Source organism: Diplodia seriata (assembly GCF_021436955.1).
Source record: "Diplodia seriata strain FDS-637 chromosome Unknown scaffold_4, whole genome shotgun sequence".
In the NCBI taxonomy this organism is placed as follows: domain Eukaryota; kingdom Fungi; phylum Ascomycota; class Dothideomycetes; order Botryosphaeriales; family Botryosphaeriaceae; genus Diplodia; species Diplodia seriata.
The window spans coordinates 514,826-536,325 of record NW_027117311.1 but is presented as its reverse complement, the minus strand read 5'-3'; the positions used below and the strand labels follow the sequence as shown (position 1 = coordinate 536,325).

The 21,500-nt window shown below is 57.7% G+C and overlaps 7 protein-coding genes across 7 annotated transcripts; 2 read left to right on the top strand and 5 right to left on the bottom strand.

Moving 5' to 3' along the window:
• Positions 1 to 912: 912 nt before the first annotated feature.
• Positions 913 to 3,055, bottom strand: SLS55_004002 (uncharacterized protein; the record flags this gene model as incomplete). Its single annotated transcript, XM_066775464.1, has 4 exons — positions 913 to 938; positions 997 to 1,257; positions 2,128 to 2,758; positions 2,846 to 3,055. The coding sequence occupies 4 exons, from the start codon at positions 3,053 to 3,055 to the stop codon at positions 913 to 915; spliced, it is 1,128 nt and encodes a 375-aa protein (XP_066633345.1).
• Positions 3,056 to 3,533: 478 nt separating this feature from the next.
• On the bottom strand, positions 3,534 to 4,211 carry SLS55_004001 (uncharacterized protein; the record flags this gene model as incomplete). Its single annotated transcript, XM_066775463.1, has 1 exon — positions 3,534 to 4,211. The coding sequence occupies one exon, from the start codon at positions 4,209 to 4,211 to the stop codon at positions 3,534 to 3,536; it is 678 nt and encodes a 225-aa protein (XP_066633344.1).
• A 329-nt stretch (positions 4,212 to 4,540) lies between these two features.
• On the bottom strand, positions 4,541 to 7,406 carry rad16 (DNA repair protein RAD16; the record flags this gene model as incomplete). Its single annotated transcript, XM_066775462.1, has 2 exons — positions 4,541 to 7,273; positions 7,329 to 7,406. The coding sequence occupies 2 exons, from the start codon at positions 7,404 to 7,406 to the stop codon at positions 4,541 to 4,543; spliced, it is 2,811 nt and encodes a 936-aa protein (XP_066633343.1).
• Positions 7,407 to 8,424: 1,018 nt separating this feature from the next.
• Positions 8,425 to 9,597, top strand: SLS55_003999 (uncharacterized protein; the record flags this gene model as incomplete). Its single annotated transcript, XM_066775461.1, has 4 exons — positions 8,425 to 8,560; positions 8,614 to 8,850; positions 8,903 to 9,456; positions 9,514 to 9,597. The coding sequence occupies 4 exons, from the start codon at positions 8,425 to 8,427 to the stop codon at positions 9,595 to 9,597; spliced, it is 1,011 nt and encodes a 336-aa protein (XP_066633342.1).
• An 842-nt stretch (positions 9,598 to 10,439) lies between these two features.
• SLS55_003998 (uncharacterized protein) lies at positions 10,440 to 11,646 on the bottom strand (the record flags this gene model as incomplete). Its single annotated transcript, XM_066775460.1, has 2 exons — positions 10,440 to 10,962; positions 11,048 to 11,646. 2 exons carry the CDS (start codon positions 11,644 to 11,646, stop codon positions 10,440 to 10,442), a joined length of 1,122 nt encoding a protein of 373 aa, XP_066633341.1.
• Positions 11,647 to 14,007: 2,361 nt separating this feature from the next.
• SLS55_003997 (uncharacterized protein) lies at positions 14,008 to 17,463 on the bottom strand (the record flags this gene model as incomplete). The annotated part of the gene is made up of 3 exons (XM_066775459.1): positions 14,008 to 14,138; positions 14,205 to 14,290; positions 14,348 to 17,463. 3 exons carry the CDS (start codon positions 17,461 to 17,463, stop codon positions 14,008 to 14,010), a joined length of 3,333 nt encoding a protein of 1,110 aa, XP_066633340.1.
• An 869-nt stretch (positions 17,464 to 18,332) lies between these two features.
• On the top strand, positions 18,333 to 18,829 carry cbp4 (Assembly factor cbp4; the record flags this gene model as incomplete). Its single annotated transcript, XM_066775458.1, has 3 exons — positions 18,333 to 18,370; positions 18,423 to 18,495; positions 18,671 to 18,829. 3 exons carry the CDS (start codon positions 18,333 to 18,335, stop codon positions 18,827 to 18,829), a joined length of 270 nt encoding a protein of 89 aa, XP_066633339.1.
• Between the last annotated feature and the right edge of the window lie 2,671 nt (positions 18,830 to 21,500).

Genomic DNA, 21,500 nt, shown 5'->3' with positions numbered 1-21,500 from the left:
GAGCGAGCACGCAATAGCGATTGGCCGGGGGCCTGAAAGCTGCTCTCAACGTCCGACCTTCTCTTTGGCTTTGCCTGCTAAACGTAGGGTGCTCAATCCGCATTATTTGATCTCCATTTGTTGGAAGGATATGGCTCGCGGAATACGATTGTGATTGTTAAGCACGATTTATCGAGCGGGCTTAAAGAGGCCAAACTATGGTCTCAAGTACTGTAAATTTACTTTGGCAAGCACGAACAGTCGAAGCTACTGTCACTATATTCAACATCACCCGAGAGACTCTAGCAGATGGCACTTGCGAAGGCACGATCACTCGGCCATGCAAGAAGAGTAGGAAGGCTCTTTCAAGAAAGGGGATTGAAATTCCCCTGGCGTGAAAGAAAAGAGGGAAGAAAGTTGGACCAGGTAAATCCAATTGACGAGTGTACTCCACCTGAACACTCTCAACGCACTCGGGTCAATTCCCAAATGTATAAAATTACTTTTTTCAATTCTGTGCTAACAATTCTACCTCGCACGCCTCCCTCGCCTCTGAAGGAAAATAAAAAGGCACACAAAAAACAATGAAAATTGGGGTAATTTCCTTTCCTTCCCATGCCGAGAACCCAGAAAGCCCCTAGAAAGCCCGACGGGACCAAAACATTTAGCATGAGTCTCCACTGCGCCGTGGTATAAGCCTCGGTATCGATCCTTGTTCCCATTCGCCCTCGACGCGCGGGTATCCTTTGCACACGGAACAAGATCCTGCCCTCAAACTCCGACCTTGGTGCTGAAGTTTGGAAGATTGCTCTGTACTTTCTACTACTTGTCCTCCGCTTCCCCGAAACTCTTCCACGTGAGCAGCTCGTCTTGGCGCTTTTCGGGTCACTTTTGCGTGGGTGTTGCCCTGCAGCAAACCGTGCTATGACGCGCTCACCAGTCGTCATCGTCTTCATCATCTGTAAAACGGTGTTAGCATGATTCTCAATTCGCTGCATTCAAACATGGCAAACTTACCACTGTGGCTGACCTTGCTCTTCCTCGCCGCAAGAGCACTAGCCAATGCATTCGCCAATCCGCCACCGTCACCCGCACCACCCCCACCTCCAGCAGTCGGAGGAGGTGAGGAGCTGCTGCCGGGCACCGCCGCTCCACTGCGATCTTTCTTCTCGGTGTCCGAAACCTTCTTGAGCCTGGCTCCGCCACGGATACTGGCCAGGAGGTCGTCTCTGCCACCGCCGCCAGCTGGCACGGGCATCTTTGGCGCGGGTGCGCCTCCTGGAGGAGGTGGAGGTGGTGCAGGAGGGCCACCGGCCGCGCCCGGCGGAGGAGGCGGGGGAGGCGGAGGAGCGCCTCCACTCGGAGGGGGTGGTGGAGGAGGAGGTGGGGGAGGAGCTCCTCCGCTTGGAGCGGGCGGTGGAGGCGGAGGAGGCGGAGGCGCGGCGGCGGGAGATCCAGTTGGAGGAAGCGGCGGAGGCGGTGGTGCGCCACCGCTCGGAGCAGGCGGAGCTGGGGGTGGTGGAGGTGCGCCGCCAGACGGTGGAGGTGGGGGAGGAGCCGGTGGTGCCGGACTTGCCGGTGGAGGAACAGGAACAGGACGAGAGGTAGCTGGAGGAGGCGGGGGAGGAGCAGGGGGCCCAGATGGAGCAGAAGGGGGCGGCGGCGGGGGCGGCGGAAGGGCAGCAGGTGACGGTGGAGCTGCCGGGACTTTTGGTGGAAGCGGTGGAGGAGGAGCGGCTGGAGTAGGCACAGCCCGTGCAGGCGGTGGAGGCGGCGGCGCAGCGGGAGAGGCCGAGCGCGCGGGCGGAGGTGGAGGAACAGGACCACGAGATGGGGGAGGAGGTGGGACTGGACTGGATACGGCACGCTGACCGCTGAAAGGAGGCGGCACTCCAAACCTGTGACCTGAGTCCTCCTCCGTCTTTCGCGGCGGCGGCGGAGGAGCTGCATTTGCGACATTCGAAGACGCACGGGCTCTTGCCGGTGGAGGAGGAGCCTGATTCGCAAACTTGCCTGCATCGGCAAGCGGTGGCGGCGCTCTGAACCTTGGTTGAGTCGGCGGTGATGGCTCTCGGCCAGGTGATGCTGGCTGGGCCACAGGTGCACCACCCTTTCTGCGCGCTGGCGGCGGTGCCGGAGGCGGCCCACGCCGTGACGTTGAGGTGCTTCCCGTGTTCTGGGGACTGAGCTTGCTTGCGGGGGGTGCGCTAGGCGGCGGCGGTGGTGCTCTCGATTTGGATTCATTGGCCGTAGCCTCGCTGGCCTTCTTCTGCTCAATGTACATCTTGATGAAGTCGGCATTTTCTTCGATTTGGTCCGCTGTGATGCCCATCTGCAATAGTTCTTGGAGCACAGGTTGCATTGCCGGGTCTGCGGTATCAATTGTCGAGCTCTTGCCGTTCTGGTTCGGGGGTGGGCTTGCGGGGGAGGCCGGTTTCTTGGGAGGAATAATCGAATGCTGCTCCTGATTCTGGTGCGACGAGTGCCTGTGGCTGCCGAAGAGGCTGCCTAGCAACCCATGCGAGTGGCCGCCACCGTTCGTAGACGCGCCATTGGAGGTTCCAGCGGCCATGCCAAAAGGCTTGTTCTTGGTGTTCTTGTGTGCATTCTTCTCCCGCTCGTCTATCTTCTTCTTGAACTGCTTCGCCTCCTTCTCGTCGGCAAACGACAGACCGGCAAGGCATTGCTCGAGCTCGAACGTGTGGAAGAAAGTGCGGTCCTGGTTGTATTGGAAAGTGTCGTAGATCTCCTGATCCCAAATCACGCCGCGGTTCAAGGGCTGCGCACGCAGTTAGCAAGGGCTCACCTCCTCTCCCTGGCTGTCCCTGAAATGCCCCCAGCTCGCTGCTCACAGGCTACAACTTACCGAGATGTCAACCAGCTTGATCCAGAACGTGTTTCCCACAAGATCGTTGGCGAGCACGGCAGCTCCCTGCAATCCCGTGTAGGTCCATTTATGGCGGTTGGGGTACGCGATGTAGAGCTTTGCGACAGCGACGGCGTGGATCTTGTTGGAGCCCTTCGGCACGGTCCGCTTGACCACCTGCTTGTCGTCGTCGGACAATATTGTAGGCATGCTGGGTACGAGGGCGGGCGGGCGGTCTTAGAGAGTCGGGGTCGCGCGATTTGTCCACATGGAAGGGTGTGGTTGGGCAGCGGCGTACGGGTTGCTGCAATTTCAGGCGTGCGTCATAAGCAGGAGAGAGGGGCCAGTGCAAGCCGTCTCTCGCGAATTATCCGCGAGCGCCCGAGGGTCCGGGGTGCAGGCTGCAGTGCGCGGGCGGCGAGCGGTATGAATACGGCGGGCCGCGGTCGAGGTCAGCTTCAGCGGCGTGGTGTCGTGCGCGGCCTCAGCTGCACAGCCTCGCAGCAGTGGTGGTTGTTGCGAAGTAGTCAAGTGGCCCGTCTGCCCTGCTCGTTACCCGCTCCCGCGCTTCCCTGTCGTGACTAAGCCCCTTCCCGCCAAGCGCTCCAAAGCTCCCTGCCTGAGCACTACCCGTGACGCCGCCCTCGCTTCCAGGCTGCGCCGCTGCAGCTCTTGCGACCTCGAACGATTACGGGTGGTTTGGCCGTGGCCGCCGTGGGATGCCCTTTAAACAGTCGAGTACCAGCCTCTTCGTGCCTCTCCCGTCGCTCGGCCTGGGATTGGGCTTGGGCTTGGGCTGGGACTGGGGCTTGGGCGGCGGCGAGCTCCCCTGCGGCCTGCTCCCCTGCGGCCTGCTTCCCTGTGGCCTGCTTCCCTGCGGCCTGCTTCCCTGCGGCCTAAACGCCTCCAGCAGCGCATCTGCCGTCCATCCAGCCTCCTTGCGCACCTGCTCATACCTGGCCGAGACCATCTTCTCGTTTACATTCAGGACCAGCGTCCCCCAAACAGCCGCGGGCCCTTCCGTTGGCTTGCCGTCCCGCATCCTCTGGCCCAGTTCGTTCAGTCCGCGCGCCTCCATTTCTTCCCTGACGGCCGCCCGCAGCCTGCGGACGCACCAGACTCTGACCGTTCGCTTGGGCGAGGTGGCCATGGTCACCATGGGCGCCAACCAAAGGCACTTTGGGTCTTTCGCCTCGTACTTGCGCTTCAGTTTGTAGTGACGCGGGTGCGATGGGTCATCGATGATCAGCTTTGCGCCCATGCTGGGGCGTAAACCGGCCATGTAATTTGTAGCGAAGAGTGTGGGCCTCCTCGCCGGCGGGAAGCGCAATGAAGGCTTGAATGAGAAGCCTCGTGCACCGCTCATCGTGCGCTGGGTTGATGAGATGCTATTTTACCGGGTTGGGCAGATGAAGGCTGGGGCGAACGAGTTTGCGAACAATGGAGGATTGGACTGTGTTGGTGCAGTACTAACGTAGATGATGATGATGGGGCTGCGAGTTTTCAGACGAGCCTGGAGATCTTAACAGCCTAGCGAGTCATTTCAGGACTGCTGGAAGAACAACATGACTCGGTTTCCAAGTCCTTGTCACTCGTAACACCACATCATCAATCAGCTCGTGCCAAACTTGACGATTTCAGGTTATTTTTTATTTTAAAAAAAAACCCCCATTGGAGTCGGAACTTTCGCTCATGCTAGTCATCAACCACATCACGATTGAAGAACCTGAAAATCTGCCTCCCCGCCTCCCTGCCACACAACTCATTCAGCTCTTGCTCCGTCATGTTCGCCAGCTCGAAGACGCTCCCCACACTAAACGCAATCCGTTGTAGCATCTTTTCGTTCCCCGTAATACCAGGAACAGCACGCAGCATATCCTGAGGCACTTGGTTGAACGTCTTACTCTCAGCATCCTCGCCCTCCTCCAGACCGATCTGCACTGCCTTGACGGGATCGGGCTCATCCTGCTGCTTCTTCAATTCCTCAAAGATCTCAGCCGTCTGATACGGTGAGCTGGACCAGATGATGCGCAGCCGGGGAAATGCAATTGTCAGCATGACAATCTTCGCCTGAAGGTCTGGGGCTGCGGCCATTGCGGCGGCTGCAGCCGACTGGCTCAAGTCCGAGAATGGCTCGAGTGTGAAAGACTTGTTCTGATCGAATTCAATGAGCAGCATGGGGTTTTTGTAATGCTGGAGCATGGTCTCGGCTTGGTTATACAGGCGGCCGTTGTTGAACGAGGATATCAAGTCCCGGACGCTCTTACGCTCGATGCAGATGTTGGGCGTAAGGACGTAGTCGCCGACTGTCAGCATGCACGGCACAACGACCATTTGTCGACCGTGCAGTAGAGAAGGGAGCGACGATCGAAATTCGCGTACGTCCACGACCACCCGTGGCGGAGTTGCAGTGGCGGCGAGGCGACCACCACCAGCAATCCTGGTGTTGACCGTTCGAAGGAAAGCTTCTTGTGGATCTGCGAGGTTGCTATTGTCCAGGACCACGGCCATATTGCTTCGTTCACGAATCAGCTTGGAGAAGGCGTCCTTCTCGCGTCTGACAGCACTGAGATAGCGTTGTTCTTCGACGGACCCGCCGTAGTACATGAAGTACACCCTGACGTTTCGGTCCGTGTGCGAGCTGCGATAGACCTCTATCCGTCGGATGAAGGCTGCGTCTGGCTCATACATGATGACATACCGAGGCCGTACTTCCTCCAGCACATGCTCGTCCATGTCTCCGTCGTATGGGTGGATTACGAGTAGTTCTTTCATCTCATACAGCTCGTAGTAGTCCTCCATGTTTTCAAGGGGATCCGCGGCAATTTCGCCCTTCTGCTGAGTTTCTTCTCCCGTTGGTTGAAGTTCGGTGAGAAGGCTCTGAATATGAGCATCACGATTGAAGCTCTGCTGCATCTCCCCCATCACGGCCCTAGATGGCCCGGATCCAGCCGCGGCTCCCCCGCGGACACGCCGTCTCTTATTCGGAGGTGCTCTTCCCGGCCCGACTTGACCGCTGCGGGTATCGTTATTGATCACCTTGCTGTTCTCTGCAAAGAGAGAAGCGCTGACTTTGCTAAAGTCTCTCTTCCAACTGATGTAGTTCCGCAACTTCCGTCTCATCATGAAGGCAGCAGACGGGCTCCTCTCTCCCTGGTCCTCATTGTTTTCCTCAGGCTCATCTGGTCTGACACGCATGGTTTGCAGGTATTCACGCAGCTGACGGGAAGTGCTGTGGTCTCCGCACATGATGAGGATAGCGCCGCTTGAGTCATCCTGCGGAACAGGATTGAAATAGTAGTCTCTTTCGATCTCTTCCAAAACCTCAGCAAGCATGCGCCACTTTGGCAATTCTTCAAGAACAGGCCTGAGGGAGTCCGGGACCTCATTGGAAGCATTGGCTGTAGTGGAATCGTTGAGCTTGCCGGCGTAGACACGACGTTTAGCAGTTTCAAACAATGTGTTCGCAGCATCGAGGAAGAGCCACGGCGACTGATTCATCCGTGTTGATCCGGGCGGCGGGGATGAGGCGGCGATGACGGTGTCCAAATACTTATTGAAATCTACAGCGTCATACGCCAAGAGCGCATGGAGGATGTGGCGTAGCAATGAGAGATCCCGAACTATCTGGCGTGTCCGGAAGCTGGTCCGGTGCCACACGGGGTCCAGCTGACGTCTGATTTGGGCATCGAAGTTCCTGTGCAAGGCACTGTCCAGCGTCCAATCCTCCATGTCTAGGGAGCCCGAGTTGTTCTTTCGAAGTTCGATGATGCTCACCTCGACACATTCCATGACTGCTTGTTGGATGGCGGCCATGTTGTCAGTCATTGGCACCTCCAGCTCGATTACTTCAGCCTTCCGGCGGCCCTCGAGAGATTTTGCTACAGATACATGGAAGCGGGGGTAGAGGGTAGGCTTCCGCAAGAACAGATTCCGCATCATGGTAGCTAGCGGGGAGAAGCCGGTGGCGAATGGCTCAGGAACATCGGAGAAGGCCTTCAGGAAGCCTGCTTTGTTCTTCTGGCGGAAGATGCGCAAAATGAAAGCCTCCAGCGACGTTGCCACGATTTTGTCGGCGTGCAACACGACGCAGCCGGTGATGGTGGCCGGGTCGAGAAGGCCGGAGAGAAGGTCGACGATGAGGATGCGCGATGTGATGCTGAAGATGCCGCCGCGCGAGTACAGTTTCTCGCGCGTGCCGACACTCATCATGTCGGTGTTGACCAGGCTGAGGCCGCGGGCCTTGGGCGCATTGCTGACGGCGGCGTGCTCGGCCAGCGACTCGCCAATCCAGCCATTCTCGCGGTCGTCGGCGCCGACGAGGAGGACGAGGTTGTTTCCAGCGGCATCGTAGGCGTGGAGGAGGTTTGTCACAATGCGCAGCAGCCCGAGGCCGCGGGCGAGGATGACGAGCTGGTCCTCATTGCGCTGCAGACGTCAGCACCGAACAGGCGGCAGCAGCCGGACTGGGACGGGGGCGCACCAGATCCTGGAAGATGTCTTGCTGGTACTGCAGCGGCAGCGAGAGCTTCACGGGGGCTTTTTCATCGCCGGGCGGCATCTGGCGCGTGGGTGGTGGGGAGTCGATGACATGACGGTGTCGCGTCGACGCGCGCAGGCACGAGACGGGATTCTGGCGGCCCGGGCTCGCGGCACTTGGCTGCATAGTTTCTGGGCCCGGCCCGCTCCCTCGTCCTCTGCCGACCTCACAGCATCGATCCCGTCCAGCCGACGGCCTCTGAAACGCCCTCGCGCCGTCTGTGGGGTTTCAAGCACGTCCGCGTCACTTTCTGCCGGCTCGCTGCTCGTCTTGCCGCCCACCGCCCGCGGTCGGCCTGTGCCCGTTCCATCCGCACACTCTGGACCGTGGCGCGCCTTACCTGACGCCTCTCTTATGCGGAGGTGTTTCTCCGTACCATGTGCGGACATGTCAAGTAGCTTCTCTTCGGCCTGTTTCTGCGCGGAAACATGTCAAACACACCAGGCTCCCGCCCCTGTCCGAGCGGGGAGCGGAGATGACGGCCCATGAGCACAGCCCTAGGTTGGTGCCAACGCATGACTCCGAGAAAGCCGCCTCTCGCCATCGGCCGGCCCACCCGCCGTTTCTGCCATCACTCTTATATCGGATTGGGTTGACGAAGCCCCGTCCCCCCAAAACATATGCCAGGACGCGAGCCGGGCCCTCAGCTAATGCTCAGTCCATTACCCCGGGAATCAGCTGTCGGTACTATATGTACTGTGGAGAGGCCGTGCGACGTGGTGTCGTTGCAGAGAGCGCCAATGGCGGTGCGCGGCCACTCAGACGTCTAGAATGGCCCGGGATGTGCCCCTTGCCCGCCATCCGGAATCCTAAGTCGAAACACCGACGGCCCGCAACCCTCCATTGCCTGACATTTAGCTCACTTTTGCCAGCTCCTTGAATTTGGCTAGGCTGGTCGGCCCAGCATGCGTGACTTCACTTGTGCCATGCCGTATAAATAAGAGTAGCCCAGCCTTTCAAGCTTCTTGCGGCTCAAGCCAAGTTGCTCATCCCCGTCTCACTCTTTTACCACCTCCTTCGTTTATCTTAGTCTTTCGAAATGCGCGTTTCAAACATTCTCGCCGTCGCCGGTTCGGCTTCCCTTGCCCTGGCTGCGCCAGTCAAGGAAAACAAGCGTGCAGCCTCCAACGGTACCTTCACGTTCCTTGGAGTCAACGAGTCGGGCCCTGAATTCGGTGAGTCTAGCCTGCCGGCGAGCAAGAAATACTTTGTGGCTTATACTCCTCAGGTGAAACCAACCTGCCCGGTACTCTGGGCACCGACTATGTCTGGCCAACGCTCTCTACCATCGATTCCTTCCTGCCCAAATTCAATATTTTCAGAATCAACATCCTTATGGAAAGGTTGACCCACGACTCCATGACCGCCTCTCTCGATGCTACCTACCTGGCCGATCTCAAGAAGACGGTCAACTACATCACCGACAAGGGCGCCTATGCCATGATCGTTCCCCACAACTATGGCCGTATGACCTCCTTTTCCACCAGGACACTGCAGCCAACACTGACCCATCCCAGGCTTCAGCGGCAGCGTGATCAGCGACGTCGATGCATTCGGCACATGGTGGTCCAACGTGGCAACCGAGTTCGCCAACAACACCAAGGTCGTCTTCGACATCAACAACGAGTTCCACGACATGGACCAGGACGTCGTGGTCAAGCTGAACCAGGCCGGCATCGACGCCATCCGCGGCGCGGGCGCGACCTCGCAGTACATCACGGTCGAGGGCAACTCGTGGACGGGCGCGTGGAGCTGGCAGTCGAGCGGCAACGCCGACTCGATGGGCGACCTCACCGACACGCAGGAGGGCAAGCTGATCTACCAGATGCACCAGTACCTCGACTCCGACAGCAGCGGCACCAGCGAGACGTGCGTCAGCACCACCATCGGCAAGGAGCGCCTCGAGGCCGCCACCACCTGGCTCAAGAACAACGGCAAGAAGGGCCTCCTCGGCGAGTTCGCCGGCGGCAACAACGACCAGTGCAAGACGGCCGTCAAGGGCATGCTCGACTACATGAAGGAGAACAACGACGTCTGGGAGGGTGCTCTGTGGTGGGCGGCCGGTCCCTGGGTAAGTCCACGCCTTGCTTCCTTTCCGCTGAAGTGATTGTACTGACGGCCTTCGCAGTGGGGCGACTACATGTACAGCATGGAGCCTACCGACGGTGTCGCTTACACCTCTTACCTTGACATCCTTACTTCCTACGCTTAGACGACTCGTAACTTTGGAGCGGATGCTGGCAGTGTCCTGCAGGACGGGTTGTTGCTTCGATTGTATATATTCTTATCATCTCTCTTCTCACAAAATATTCAAGAACGTACGGGGAAACTTTTGCTGTCATACTTGCTGCCAATGACTCTGTGCGACTCATTTAAAGCCTGACTATGAATAACAATCGTGTTTTTACATCGAAGTAGCAGTAGGTGGTTATACTTGGCGATTACGAACCAGTATAATTCAATTAGAAAGATGAAGTCGGCTTTCCCACAGATAGTGCTTTATATTCATGGGCAGTTGGATCTTAGATCTGGACGTAAATATGCCTTTTTAAAGCTCGCATCTTCATCCGGATCTTAGATTTAACTCCCTACGTAAAAAGAGTGGAAACGTCGTTGCTAGGAGCTTAGAGGGCCGGGCTAATCTCTTTTCACCCGTTATAACAGGTGACAGAAGACTTAGCCCATTAATCTCACCGAGAACGATATATTCTTCCCGCGTAGGCAGTCGATTAAGATCCTGACGTAAACGTGCATATCTAAATCTGAAATTTCCGTCCAAATCTTAAATTCAACTACCCATACAAATACAATCTGTCCCCCTGCTGTAAAGTCGATTCCATCCACACTTGCATGGCAACCCAGATATTCAGTCTGCAAGGACACGATACAATAACCTCGTCTCATTATTCCTACTTTTGGTCATTAGAGCATCTATCTGTTAAGCTCGACATTACCTCGTTTCCCCTCCTCATCATTTTCTTTTTTTCCACGTATTACAGCCAGATTTCCCCAAACATCACACATACACATACATGGGTCGGTCGCACCCCCAATCTACGGGTGCAACCCATCAAAAGTCTCCCTGATCTCGTCAACGTCGTACCCAGCATCCAAGGCCAACTGCAGCAAGATCCTGCTCTTGCTCGGGTTCAGCCAGCCGGCAGCAACCATCCACTCCTCAACATCCTCCTTGGGCACAAAGCCATCAGGCGTGCGCCTGCTCGCAACCATAGCGGTTCCCGTCTCGTTGAAGGCGGCGCTGGCAGCGTCCTTGACGGCGTCGTCGATGGAGCCGGCGCCCGATCCGGCGAAGACGATGCCCTTTGCGCCGGCGGCGACGGCGGCGGGCACGAGCGCGGCGACGTCGTCCTGGTGCGTGTAGACGACGGCGACGGTGGGCAGGGCGGTGGCCGAGGCGGACGGCGGGAAGTGGGGCTTGTTGGGGACCGAGGCCGGCGTGTAGTAGAAGTAGGGGATCTGGTTGATGAAGAAGCCGAGCTGGCCCTGCTCCGTGGCGTAGAAGGTGTCGAGCGAGTTGGCGTTGTTCTTTTGCGTGTAGAAGGCGGAGCCGATGCGGCTGGAGGGGGGGGTGGTTATGTTAGTTTATGGGGGTTTTCTTTTTCTCACTCCCCCTGACTGAGGGGATGTGGTGGACTACTCACTCGTTCAGCGCAATCATCACGCCCCTCCCCCTCGCCTTCTCGCTCGCCGCCAAACTGACGCCCTGATACAAGTTCAGCGGGCCGTCCGCGCTCAGCGCCGTCGCGGGACGCATGGCGCCGACGACGACGACGGGCTTGGTGCTGTTGATGACCAGATCCAAGTAAAACGCCGTCTCCTCCATCGTGTCGGTGCCGTGCGTCACGACGACGCCCTGCACGTCGTCTCTCTCCAGCTCCTCGGTGATGTTGCGCGCCAGCTGCAGCAGGATCGACGAGTTGATGTTCTGCGAGCCGACGTTGGCGATCTGCTGGCCGAAGACGTTGGAGATGTTCAGGACCTCGGGCACCGCGTCGACGAGCGCCTGCACGCCCAGCCCGACCTGGTAGCCGACAGTCTGCGCCGACGAGCTGCCCTGCGAGGCGATGGTGCCGCCCGTGGCGAAGATGGTGATGTTGGGCAGCGAGGCGTTGATGCTGGGCTGCTCGAGCACCTGGCGCGGGAAGATGGGCTGGCCGAGGGGCGAAGCGGAGATGGTGCTGGGGATGAGGGCTGCTGCCGCGGCGAAGGCGGTGGCCGCCGAGAAGGTTGAGGACAGCATTGTGGTGTGGGAGGGAGGGGAGAAACGCCCTGCTTGGCCAGAGGAGAAGGAGGAGAGAGAGATGAGAGAGCTGGAGCTGGAGAGGGAAAGGAGAAAGCAGCACACTGGGCGGTTCTACACACAGGTATTTATACTGTGGATATCGAGAGACACCAACCGTACCTACCACCCACTGACTCTTCTAGCCCACCGATTGCCAGGCCGTGTCAATCAATGCTCGCCCTGGTAGCATCCATGCCGAGAGCTGGGTGAGGGGCGCACGGTGCACGCCGTACCGTCTGCCATTGTGTCATCGAATTGGCACAGTGAGCGCTAAAATCGAACGACGGTAGTGAGAGAGGATAGAAAAAGGGACAGTCGTGGGCCGAGAGCTGGTGCGGGTAGCTATCTTCTGGCCGCGTGGGGTTCTGGCTGCCGGCCTTGCATTATTACTCAGGTACCCTTGCGGGGGGACGTGAGCCACGGACAGAGGCCGGCACGATCGGCCTTGGCAGCTGCAGGGCCGAGCGTAGGTCCTTCAGTAGCAGATGGGGAGAAACAATTGTTGGAAGACCCGATGGTCTTGGCTGCGCGTATCCGCTTCCTAGCGCTGCGGCCTGGCTTGGTATGATGGCTTGGAGAAGCCGGCAATCGCCATTATTGTTGAATCCATCCGCCGGATGCCGATGTTGCTGTAAGCAATTGGTTGATGGAAACCATAGCTGGGCCCTTATCGTCGTCCCGCATGCGGCAACGAAGGAGGCGAACGGGGCGCGCTCGACCCTCAGCGCTCGCCCAGCCGGCGACTTCTCCACGGCGGCAAGCACATGTAGGCAGCGAAGTCGGATGAGGCGCGTCAGTTATGCTTACGCAAGGCGGCGATAAGTGAGACGGGCGTCGGCATGGCATGGCTTGAGGGCGAGAGAGATAGGGAACGGCGGGTGGAGAAAGTCCCGCCGTTTTCCCGCCTTTTGCCGACCGATCGAGCGCCAAGACTCAGCCCGACGCCGCCACACGTGCGAGACTGCATCTCCCAATCCGGCAATTGATGCGCATCTCCAGACCAAACCCTTCTTGCACGATGGAAAGCTCGCCGTCCCCAACTCCAAGACACGCACGCGTTGACAAACGGAAACTGCGGCTCGCGAGACCGGCGGCAGCTTGGTCCCCTAGAGTCGAACGCTCAGACGCGCCGAAACGTAACATTTTGATGCGGCCTCGCGACGATGGACATCGTGAGCGGTTTTCCGTGGTGTTGGCATTACCCCTCGGGATCCGCAATCCACTGCGGGTTGACGTAGGTACGCGCCGCGATTTGACTTTTGGGCCGCCAACCTGGAACCCCTGATCTCGAGGATCTGGAGCTTAGATGGCAGAGCCGCCGATGCGCTCGCCTTGCGCCGTCCGTCGCTCTTGGCGACGCGTTCTGACAGTCTTCCGTCTGTCGATCTTGCTGAAGACGTGCCGCTTTGGGCAACACCCGGCGTTTATCGCGCTCGGAGTTGCATCCATACGAGGCCGCCTATAGGCTTTTGGTCGGTCCTAAGTTGTTGCACCAGCGGGGGCTACACTTGCCCACGGGGGACGCCCCATTGTCTCCACCACGAGGCCTGGAGCATGACCTAACAGAAACAGGTACATTGTCAGTCTGCGGGCCGACTTCAGGATGCACTGAACCGTCACTGAGCAGCTCGTCGTCAGGCGGGCCCCAAAGTCTCTCAAGAATGAACCTTTTTCAATAATTCAACCAAGTCTCATCCTACCTCACCCCATGTAACCCCTCCCTCCTGCTCCTCCAGATGCCGCAAGCGCCAGGCAAGCCGACATCTTCTCCGATGACGCAGCTTCAGCCCTCCCCACCCCCAAGCTGCAACCAAAATGTGGTATAAAAAGATTATTCCCATCCCTCGGCGGCAATACCCTCCACGCTCCTTTCCACCAATAGCCATGCCAGCCAGTTGCGCCCCCCATTAGATCATTGAGTGCCTTCCTCGCAAAAAAAAAAAAAAAAAAAAAACAGAAACAGAAAAACATGCACAGAGCAAGGAAAACTATGACCAGCAAAAAAAAGAGGTAAGCTGAATGAGTACGCCTGATGCCCATGCCAATCCTCACCCATCCGCCATTACAAGTAAGAAAATCGTACAGACAACTATGTGTGTCGGTCCAACGACCCCATCCTTTTGTGCTCCTTCTGCTTCCGGTCGTATAGCCGTCCGAGAGAGCCTGGGAACTTTAGAAATCGAAGAACCTAATGATGGGACCCCAGATAGCTTGAGCCAATCTCTTACGTGTGCCGAGATGTGTACCAACGCGATCTCGTTCCCTGTTCAACAATAACATCGATGAAGGACGACGGGGTCATGGAAAGCGGAAAGAAAATTACATCACCACGCAATTTTCTTCGTGCTGCTCCTTGTTGGACCTGGACAGGCGCTCACGTCCCTTCTGGGCCTTGGCACCGCCCTTCTTGAGCTCCTCGAGACGTTCGCGTGCCTTGGGGAAGTTGTAGGCTATAGCGAGCAAAGCCGTCAGCGACATGATACAAAAATACTCGTGCTCTAAGTAGGTTGACTTACAAGCTGCCCGACCATACCACCTCTTCGCCTCTTCCAAGCTCCTTGGGCAACCGATTCCGACTTCGGTGTAGTATCCCATGGCAAACCTAGATTTTGTTGTTAGATTCCTCCTGAAGCATGTGCAGAACTGAAAGGATACTCACATAGCCTTCGGAAGCGGCGGATCCGCGCACGCCGCCTTCCGTGCCCACAGGTACGCCTCGGTATCGCTCTGCTCCAAGATGCCTTGACTGCCGGTCAGGTACCAACCAGACAACGCCAGCTCGCTCTGATGCTCTTCCTGCGCCGCCGCACGCGTGTACCAACCGATGCTCTTCTTCGTATCGATGGGGCAGCCGAGCATGCCGTACTCAAACGCCTCTCCGAGCCGGAACTGGGAGAACTTGTAACCGAACTCGGCGGCCTTCTTGAACAGGTTGAAGGCGTACTGCTCGTCGCGAGCGACGACGTCGGCGGCGGCATCGCGGGAGCCGGCCTTGTTCGAGTAAAGAAGTGCGAGCTCGTGCAGCGCGTGCGGGTTTTCCTCGTTCGCGTGGTCGGCGGCGCGCTTGAGCCAGGTGATGGCTTCTTGCGGGGCCTTCGGCTGGTTCAGGAGGCCCTTGAGCTGGATCATGCCCATCTTGTACATGGCCGCCGTGTCTCCAAGAGCTGCTGACCGCTTGTACCATTGCACCGCCTTGACTGGGTCTTTGCGAGTGCCACCGCCATCTTCAGCGCCGATCTCACAGCAAACGGCCGTACGGTACGCTGCTTGCGCATGTCCTAGCTTCGCCGCTTCCAAGTACAGCGAGAAGGCGTCCTTCTCGCTGCGCTCGAAACCGAGCTGCCCCGATCCCATGCTGTCTGCCATGTAAAACATAGACTCTGGGTGTTTGTTGTGGGCGAGCTTCTTGACAATCTTATGCGCCTCCATGGTATAACGCTCTCGGTTCTTATTGCGGGTCTTCGGATCTGCACGACCTCCTTCATCGGCCAACACGGCGGCAGCCTCGACAAGCTTCTTCGCAAGTCGCAGCTGAAGATCTTTGTCACTCGCACGAGCGGCAGCGTCGTTTCGAAGTCTGGCCAATCCGTCCATGGTAATCGGGTCAGACCCGCGACGGGCTTTCCTTTGAGAGCCACTTGGGGATGGGCCACCCGGTACATCGGGGTTGGGAGTGACATTATGTTGACGAATTGGGATAGGCTTTCCTGCTTGCTGCGGCGCTTGCTGCGGCGCCTGCTGCCCACCCGGCTGCTGGAGTCCAGGACGGACTGGTGTTGCATGGTGTGGGAGAGCATCTGGATTAACCTTGCGATTTTCGGCTGGACTCATCACATTGTTTCCCCGTTGATTTACAGGGCTCTTCATGTTGTTCACTGGACTCATCATGTTGCGCTGATCCGACGGACTCATCATGTTCGGTCCGCGCGGCCCCATGTTTGTCTGTAACGGTGGACCGCGTGCTCTATGATCGGGGAGCGGCTGGTTGGGAGGGCCATTGTTGTAACGTCCATTTGGCCCAGGATCAGACGACTGGGACATATCCGTAGCGTTGCGCTGCAGTTGGTCGGGTCGACCTCCGTAGGGATGCATTCCAGGACCTGGAGGACCGGGGGTACCGCGAGGCATACCATTCGGTGGCATACCATTCGGTGGCAGACCGCCGTAAGCCTGTCCTGGTGGTCCACGTCCGTATCCTTGCGATGTTCCCGGATGTGCCGGGGGTGGCATCTGGCCATACCCACCGTACCCTCCCTGGTCGTTGTAAGTCTGACTCCGCGGCAATTGCGGCACAGGCGGCGCATCAGCAGGTAACTCGGGAATGTAGTTTGGATCTTGGCCTCGGTTGAAATCCGGTTGAGACCTACTCCTGTGGAGTGGTTGGCTGAAATTTGAGTTTGACCGTCCGCGCGGGTTGGGAGGAGGATAGTTCTGCTGGTGGGCTGGGGGACTAGTGGTTCCAGTCAAATGCTCTTCAAAGGACAGGCCGCGTCGGTGTGTGGGCGCCTGTGGAATGGCGTCAAAATCTGGCATCTCAGCTTCAATGGCATCCTCGCGACTCAAAGGTTTGCGTGGGTCATGTCCGTGCTGATTATTGTAATAGTGATCGACGACATCCTCAACGGTATCGCGTTTGTCGGGCTGGTACTTAAGTGGGGCATAAGGTGTAGGAGCTTGCGCTTTCTGCGGAGGCGGCACCCGTCTTTCGCCGCCTGCAGTCGTGGGCCGCTGGCCGTAATTATCTGGATTGGCACCGTAGTGACCCGGAACTGGACCAGGTTCTTGCCATGGCTGTTCATACTCTTCCTGGTAGTTTTGCGGCATCGTTTGCGAGCGCTGTATCGATCGGGGCTGTTCGGGAGAACCAAACGGCATACGGAAACCGCCAATCGAAGCCTCGGGCTTAGCGGTATGCGATCGCTGCGGCGGGGGAGGGTAGTCGAACTGGTCAGGCCCGCGGCCGTAACCAGGCATGTTCGGTCTGCTGCTGTCCAAACTTGGGCGCGGTCCATCACTTGCCTTGCTCATCTTCCGCGGAGCTTTCCTGTAAGGGTCGCCATTGGGTGGTGGGGCATTCTTCATTGTTTCATTAGCTGTATTGTCCTTGGCCATGCGGGCTTTCGACCTTGGGGGAGTTTTGTTGTTCGGAAATACCGGAAAAGGGTTGTCGAAGCCCATTGCTTCGGGCGAGCGTGGGCGGTTCGCTGTCTGGCTGTCAACAGAATATTCAACCGTTTGGAGTGCCGTGTGCTTACGCGCTCTGGCGCCACGCGGCGGAGCATTCTGAGGCGGGGGTCTTCCGCGACCCATCGGATCGCCGCTGGGAGCATAATCCTGCGGCGGCCGTCCACCTTGCGGGGGACCTCGCGGCGCCGGACCTCCGTAGCCTCCTCGCCCTGGAGGAGGACCGTATCCTCCGCGACCTCTGGGCGCCGGAGCAGGGCCTCCACCTCGGCCTCGTGGAGCGCCTCCAGGTGGCGGACCCTGGCCATAGTTTTGCGGTGGCGGCCCACCATTCATCCTCCCGTAACCCGCCGGGGGACCGTTCTGGCGAGGGGGTGGGCCTTGCTGTTGCTGGTAACCACCGCCATACCCTCCTGAGTAGCCTCCATAACCATCATCGTAGTAGCCGTTTTGGTATCCTTCGTCGTATCCGTAACCGTCATACTGCTGGGCCTGCCCGTAGCCGTCGTTGTAAGGAGCGTTGTCGTAGCCACCCTGGTCGTAATACTGGCGCGGGGGCGGACGGTAGTTCTGGTGGGCGTCGTAAGCCATGTCGGGCGGCGCGACTTGCGCGGCAGCGGGGGAGCGAGGGCGGTGGTTTTCAGTTCAGTGGCGTGGTCGACAGTGAGTGCTGGGAAAGGGAGCGTCGCTGGGTTGGAGGCAGGATGCCTGCCATGCAATAAGGCGCTTTGGCACCTTAAGACAGGCGGTGGTGTCGTTTTGCGGGCGTGTCGTGTTGCAGTCGCTGGCGTGTCTTTGCTGAAATTGCTCGGCTATAGGCAGATCACCATGACTTGGCTTGGGGCGGCGGGAACTATCGCAATTACGGACGACGCACGTCCGGATCGAGGAGCTGAGGCCGGACGTGTCGGAGGCTCAGCAACGCTTGCGCTGGAGATTGATGCGTTTCAAGCACCCCGGCGCGCAGGGTCGGGTCTTGGAACGAGAGCCGGCGCAGGCCAATGGCGGCTGGTGGGCGCAGAAACGTGGGCCGGCAAGGTCGCACAGGAGATCGGACAGGCCGGCGCAGCAGCAGGGCGCGAAAGGAGCGACTGGGGCGGGCGAGCGCGAGCGCGCAGACGGCGAGTTGGAGTGTTTGCTTCGCGCGCAGCTCTCCACGCGCGGCGTCGTCCACGGCGGCACGAGACAGGGCAGGCGTGCGATGGCGACCAATCACTGGCGCCCGGCGCGTTGCAATTTCACGCGCCCTTGGCCAATCTACGCATCCGCGCCACAGCACCGCCACAGCGCCGCCCGAAAATCCATGACACGGACGATCCGACGCCAATCGCAACCCCAACCTTCACCAGTCTAATCGGCCACGTCCGCGCGTGACCTGCCAAATCCGCTCCTCTTCGTGCTGATACCTTGATCGCCGTCGCTGCGCCTGTTTCACCGCGGTTCCCGTCGCCACCGCCAACATGCCTGGATTCGGAACCTACTTCAAGATGTTCGCCTCGTGGGTCCACCGTCATCCCCGGATCGGCCGCTGAATGCTGACAGCCCGACAGCGGCGCCGTGCTGTGCATTGGGGGTCCCGCACTCGTCTACTACGTGTCTCCAACCGAGGAGGAGCTGTTCAAGGTATGCGTCTTACTTGCATCAATTATGCCTCGGCCTTCCCCTCATCGCCGCTTCCATCAGACCTGTGACACCGCATCGCCGGCCTGCTCTCGTTTGGCGCAGTCTTCCGATCTCTAGTCTTCCTGGCTCCATTCACTTGTTTCCTTGGTTGGTACGGCAGCTCACGCGCTAGCAGAGATACAACCCCGAGCTGCAGAAACGCTCGCTGGAGAACCGCATTGGAAAGCAGCAGGACTTTGACGACTTTGTCGGCAGGCTCAAGGAATATTCCAAGTCTGACAAGCCGAGTATGACCAGCCCCGCCCCATCACACCCCTCGTATCCTCATCACTGACACTCTTACCACAGTCTGGGAGGCCGCAGACGAGGCACAGCGCAAGCATTCAGCCCTACAGCGCCAGAAGATTGTGGATGAACAGCGCCAGCTGGCTGTCGATGTCGAGCGGAGACGCCAAGAAATTCGGCAGTCAGCAGGAGAGCAATGAAGATTGTGGTCTCGTCCCCTCGCCGATTCCCTTGCCTTGTGTCTAGCTGTATGATATCATCCAACACATGTACTATCAGAGCCTCCGTCGCTAAACGGTTCTGCGGCGATCATGAATGCGACGACCTGCCACGCGCTGCTCATCCAGTGCACGAATCCTTCTTTCCACTGTCGTTGTGCCCTTACAACCCACTCAACTTGGCAAATGCTGCGCTCCCTCAATTAATGTCGATTTGTGGATGAGACAAAGGCTCGACAGCACCGTGAAAAGTAGGGATTGAGTACTGGGCATCAGCGTGCAAGGAAAAGAAAAAGAAATTTACCACACTTCTACCAACCTTAAAATGGTAACCCCAACGGCTATCAGTCTTGCCATCTTTTCCGTATCCGTACGTACCCTCATACCGGCAGCACTAAGCCCGGATCGCGATTGCATCACACACACGATCTTGCCAAGCACGCAATGATACTCAATGCGAAACGCGAACCGTCGCGGTTCTTTCCGGATAGAGTTCGAGGAATGATCAGCCAACAAGGAACGTCACGGCCCGGTACTCGGCACGTAAAGCGCATGATACGGAAAATGATGCAACCTTTCTTTCTGTGCCTGTATTCTTTACACCGTGTCCCACCACCACCATGTAGGCAAGTAACTTGGCTTTCCATGACTCGTACTGTCTCATCCTTCAACACAATGGTTTGACGCAATGACATTGATTTCAGAAAGTCATTCTAAACGATTTAGTCGCTACTCACTGCGAGGACGAAGTTTAATTGCCAAAGCCGCACGTTGCGAAAGTCGTAGTTCGATTTCACCATTTCCCCCTACATGACTGGCGCAACGGTTTACGAGACCATTTGGAAGCTACTACGCGACGTGCATCGGCTCAGGGCTTTCGGCTCAAGATGTTACCGGTTTGATCCCTGAAGCAGTTATGGTCGCGAAGCATGCACAAATTGGTAAGTTCCAGACAGCGGCAGGCGGGAAGAACAAGAATTGGAAGCAACGGTCGTAGGGTTGACCGACGTGGCTCAAAAGTACAGTTCAGTATCAGTAAGGGTTCCAACGTAAAAGATTTAAGCTTTGAGGGACATGCTTTCCAAATTCAGGGAATGAGTGTAGGGCGGGGATCGTGAGCCAAATGTAAAATCCCTCAAACTGCTATGAACCATCCTCAATACCAGGCATACAAAGTTCTGTGAAGCTGAGAACACACATGACAGTAGAGACTGAGAGAAAAGTCTACGGAAAAGGTACATTGTCTGACTGAACCACCATCAAGACTCCTGGTAGATGGTAATCTCCTATGGCGGAGGAGAAGGTGTGCCGCTTGTAGTTCCTGAGAATTGGGTGCCCCTTCTCAGAAATCGTACAAACCAACGACGTCTCTTTGAATTGTTGTCTGCCGACGGGGCTGGTGATGCCGCGCTCTGGGAAGGTACACCCTGGAGAGGCACTCCCGGGGAGGGCGAGGACTGGGAGGGTGCGGTCTCGGCGCGGATTTGGCGGTGAACTTGCTCCAACTCATTCCGTTCTTCCAGAGTCAAGCCTGAAGTTCGAGCCTTTTTCCATTCCCGCAAGATAATGAAGAAGAGATAAGCTAGATCGTCCGAGATCTGATCTTCCGGCCGCTCCTGGTAGAATTTGTCTTCATGCAACGAGAAGACTTGATTGTCGTACAGGAACTCGTCACCGAGCAGCACTCCACATGGAAGGTCATCCAGGATATGAAAGTCCAGCAAATGCGGTGGGCTTGAGTGATCAGTGCCGAACCTCCATTCGGCGCCCAGGACCATCCCAGATGTGCCAGAAACGGACCCGTCGGCGAATTCCAGAACTGCTCTGTATTCCTCTCCATGGTGGATCTTCAGGCTGAGCCGGTCTGCCTCCGCACGAGACATAATATTGACCTCTGCTCCCGTGTCCGCAAGTGCTCCAATCGTTTGGCCATTGATTGTTCCCATCAACCGCTCCTCTGGCGCGTCGATCAAGTTGATCCCAAAGCGGCGCGAGCAAGACTTGACTACAGTCTCTTTCACCCGTCGAGCGAAATGCTTGCCAAGTGTTTGCGTCCTCCTCAAGAAATCTTTTCCCAGAATGCATTGCTGTGCACAGTTCTTCACAACGTGGAAGACCAAGGGATAGGTTTTTGACTCTCCCGAGAATGCGAATGGGAGTGTGGTGGTCCCCAGTGTACGGATCTGGCCACTCTGAGGAAGGTTTAACGTTCTTGATTGTGACTGATTGACGTCTACGTCAAGTTCGGAAGCGACTTTTTCGGATATGATATCGTAGCTTGAGCCAGAGTCCGCCAGAGCGGCGATAGGTAGCCCGGATAGCGAGCCGGGCACTTGCCACTTCCGCTTTGTGTTGTTGAGTTTGCTATTCCGTCGCCCAGTGATTTCCTTTCCTTGAACCAGATATTCCAGGGATCTTATACGGTCCTCAAGTTGCGACAGGATATCCTCAAGTTGCGACAGGATATCCGCAACGGTATCCAGGGCTTTCGGAGAAACATAG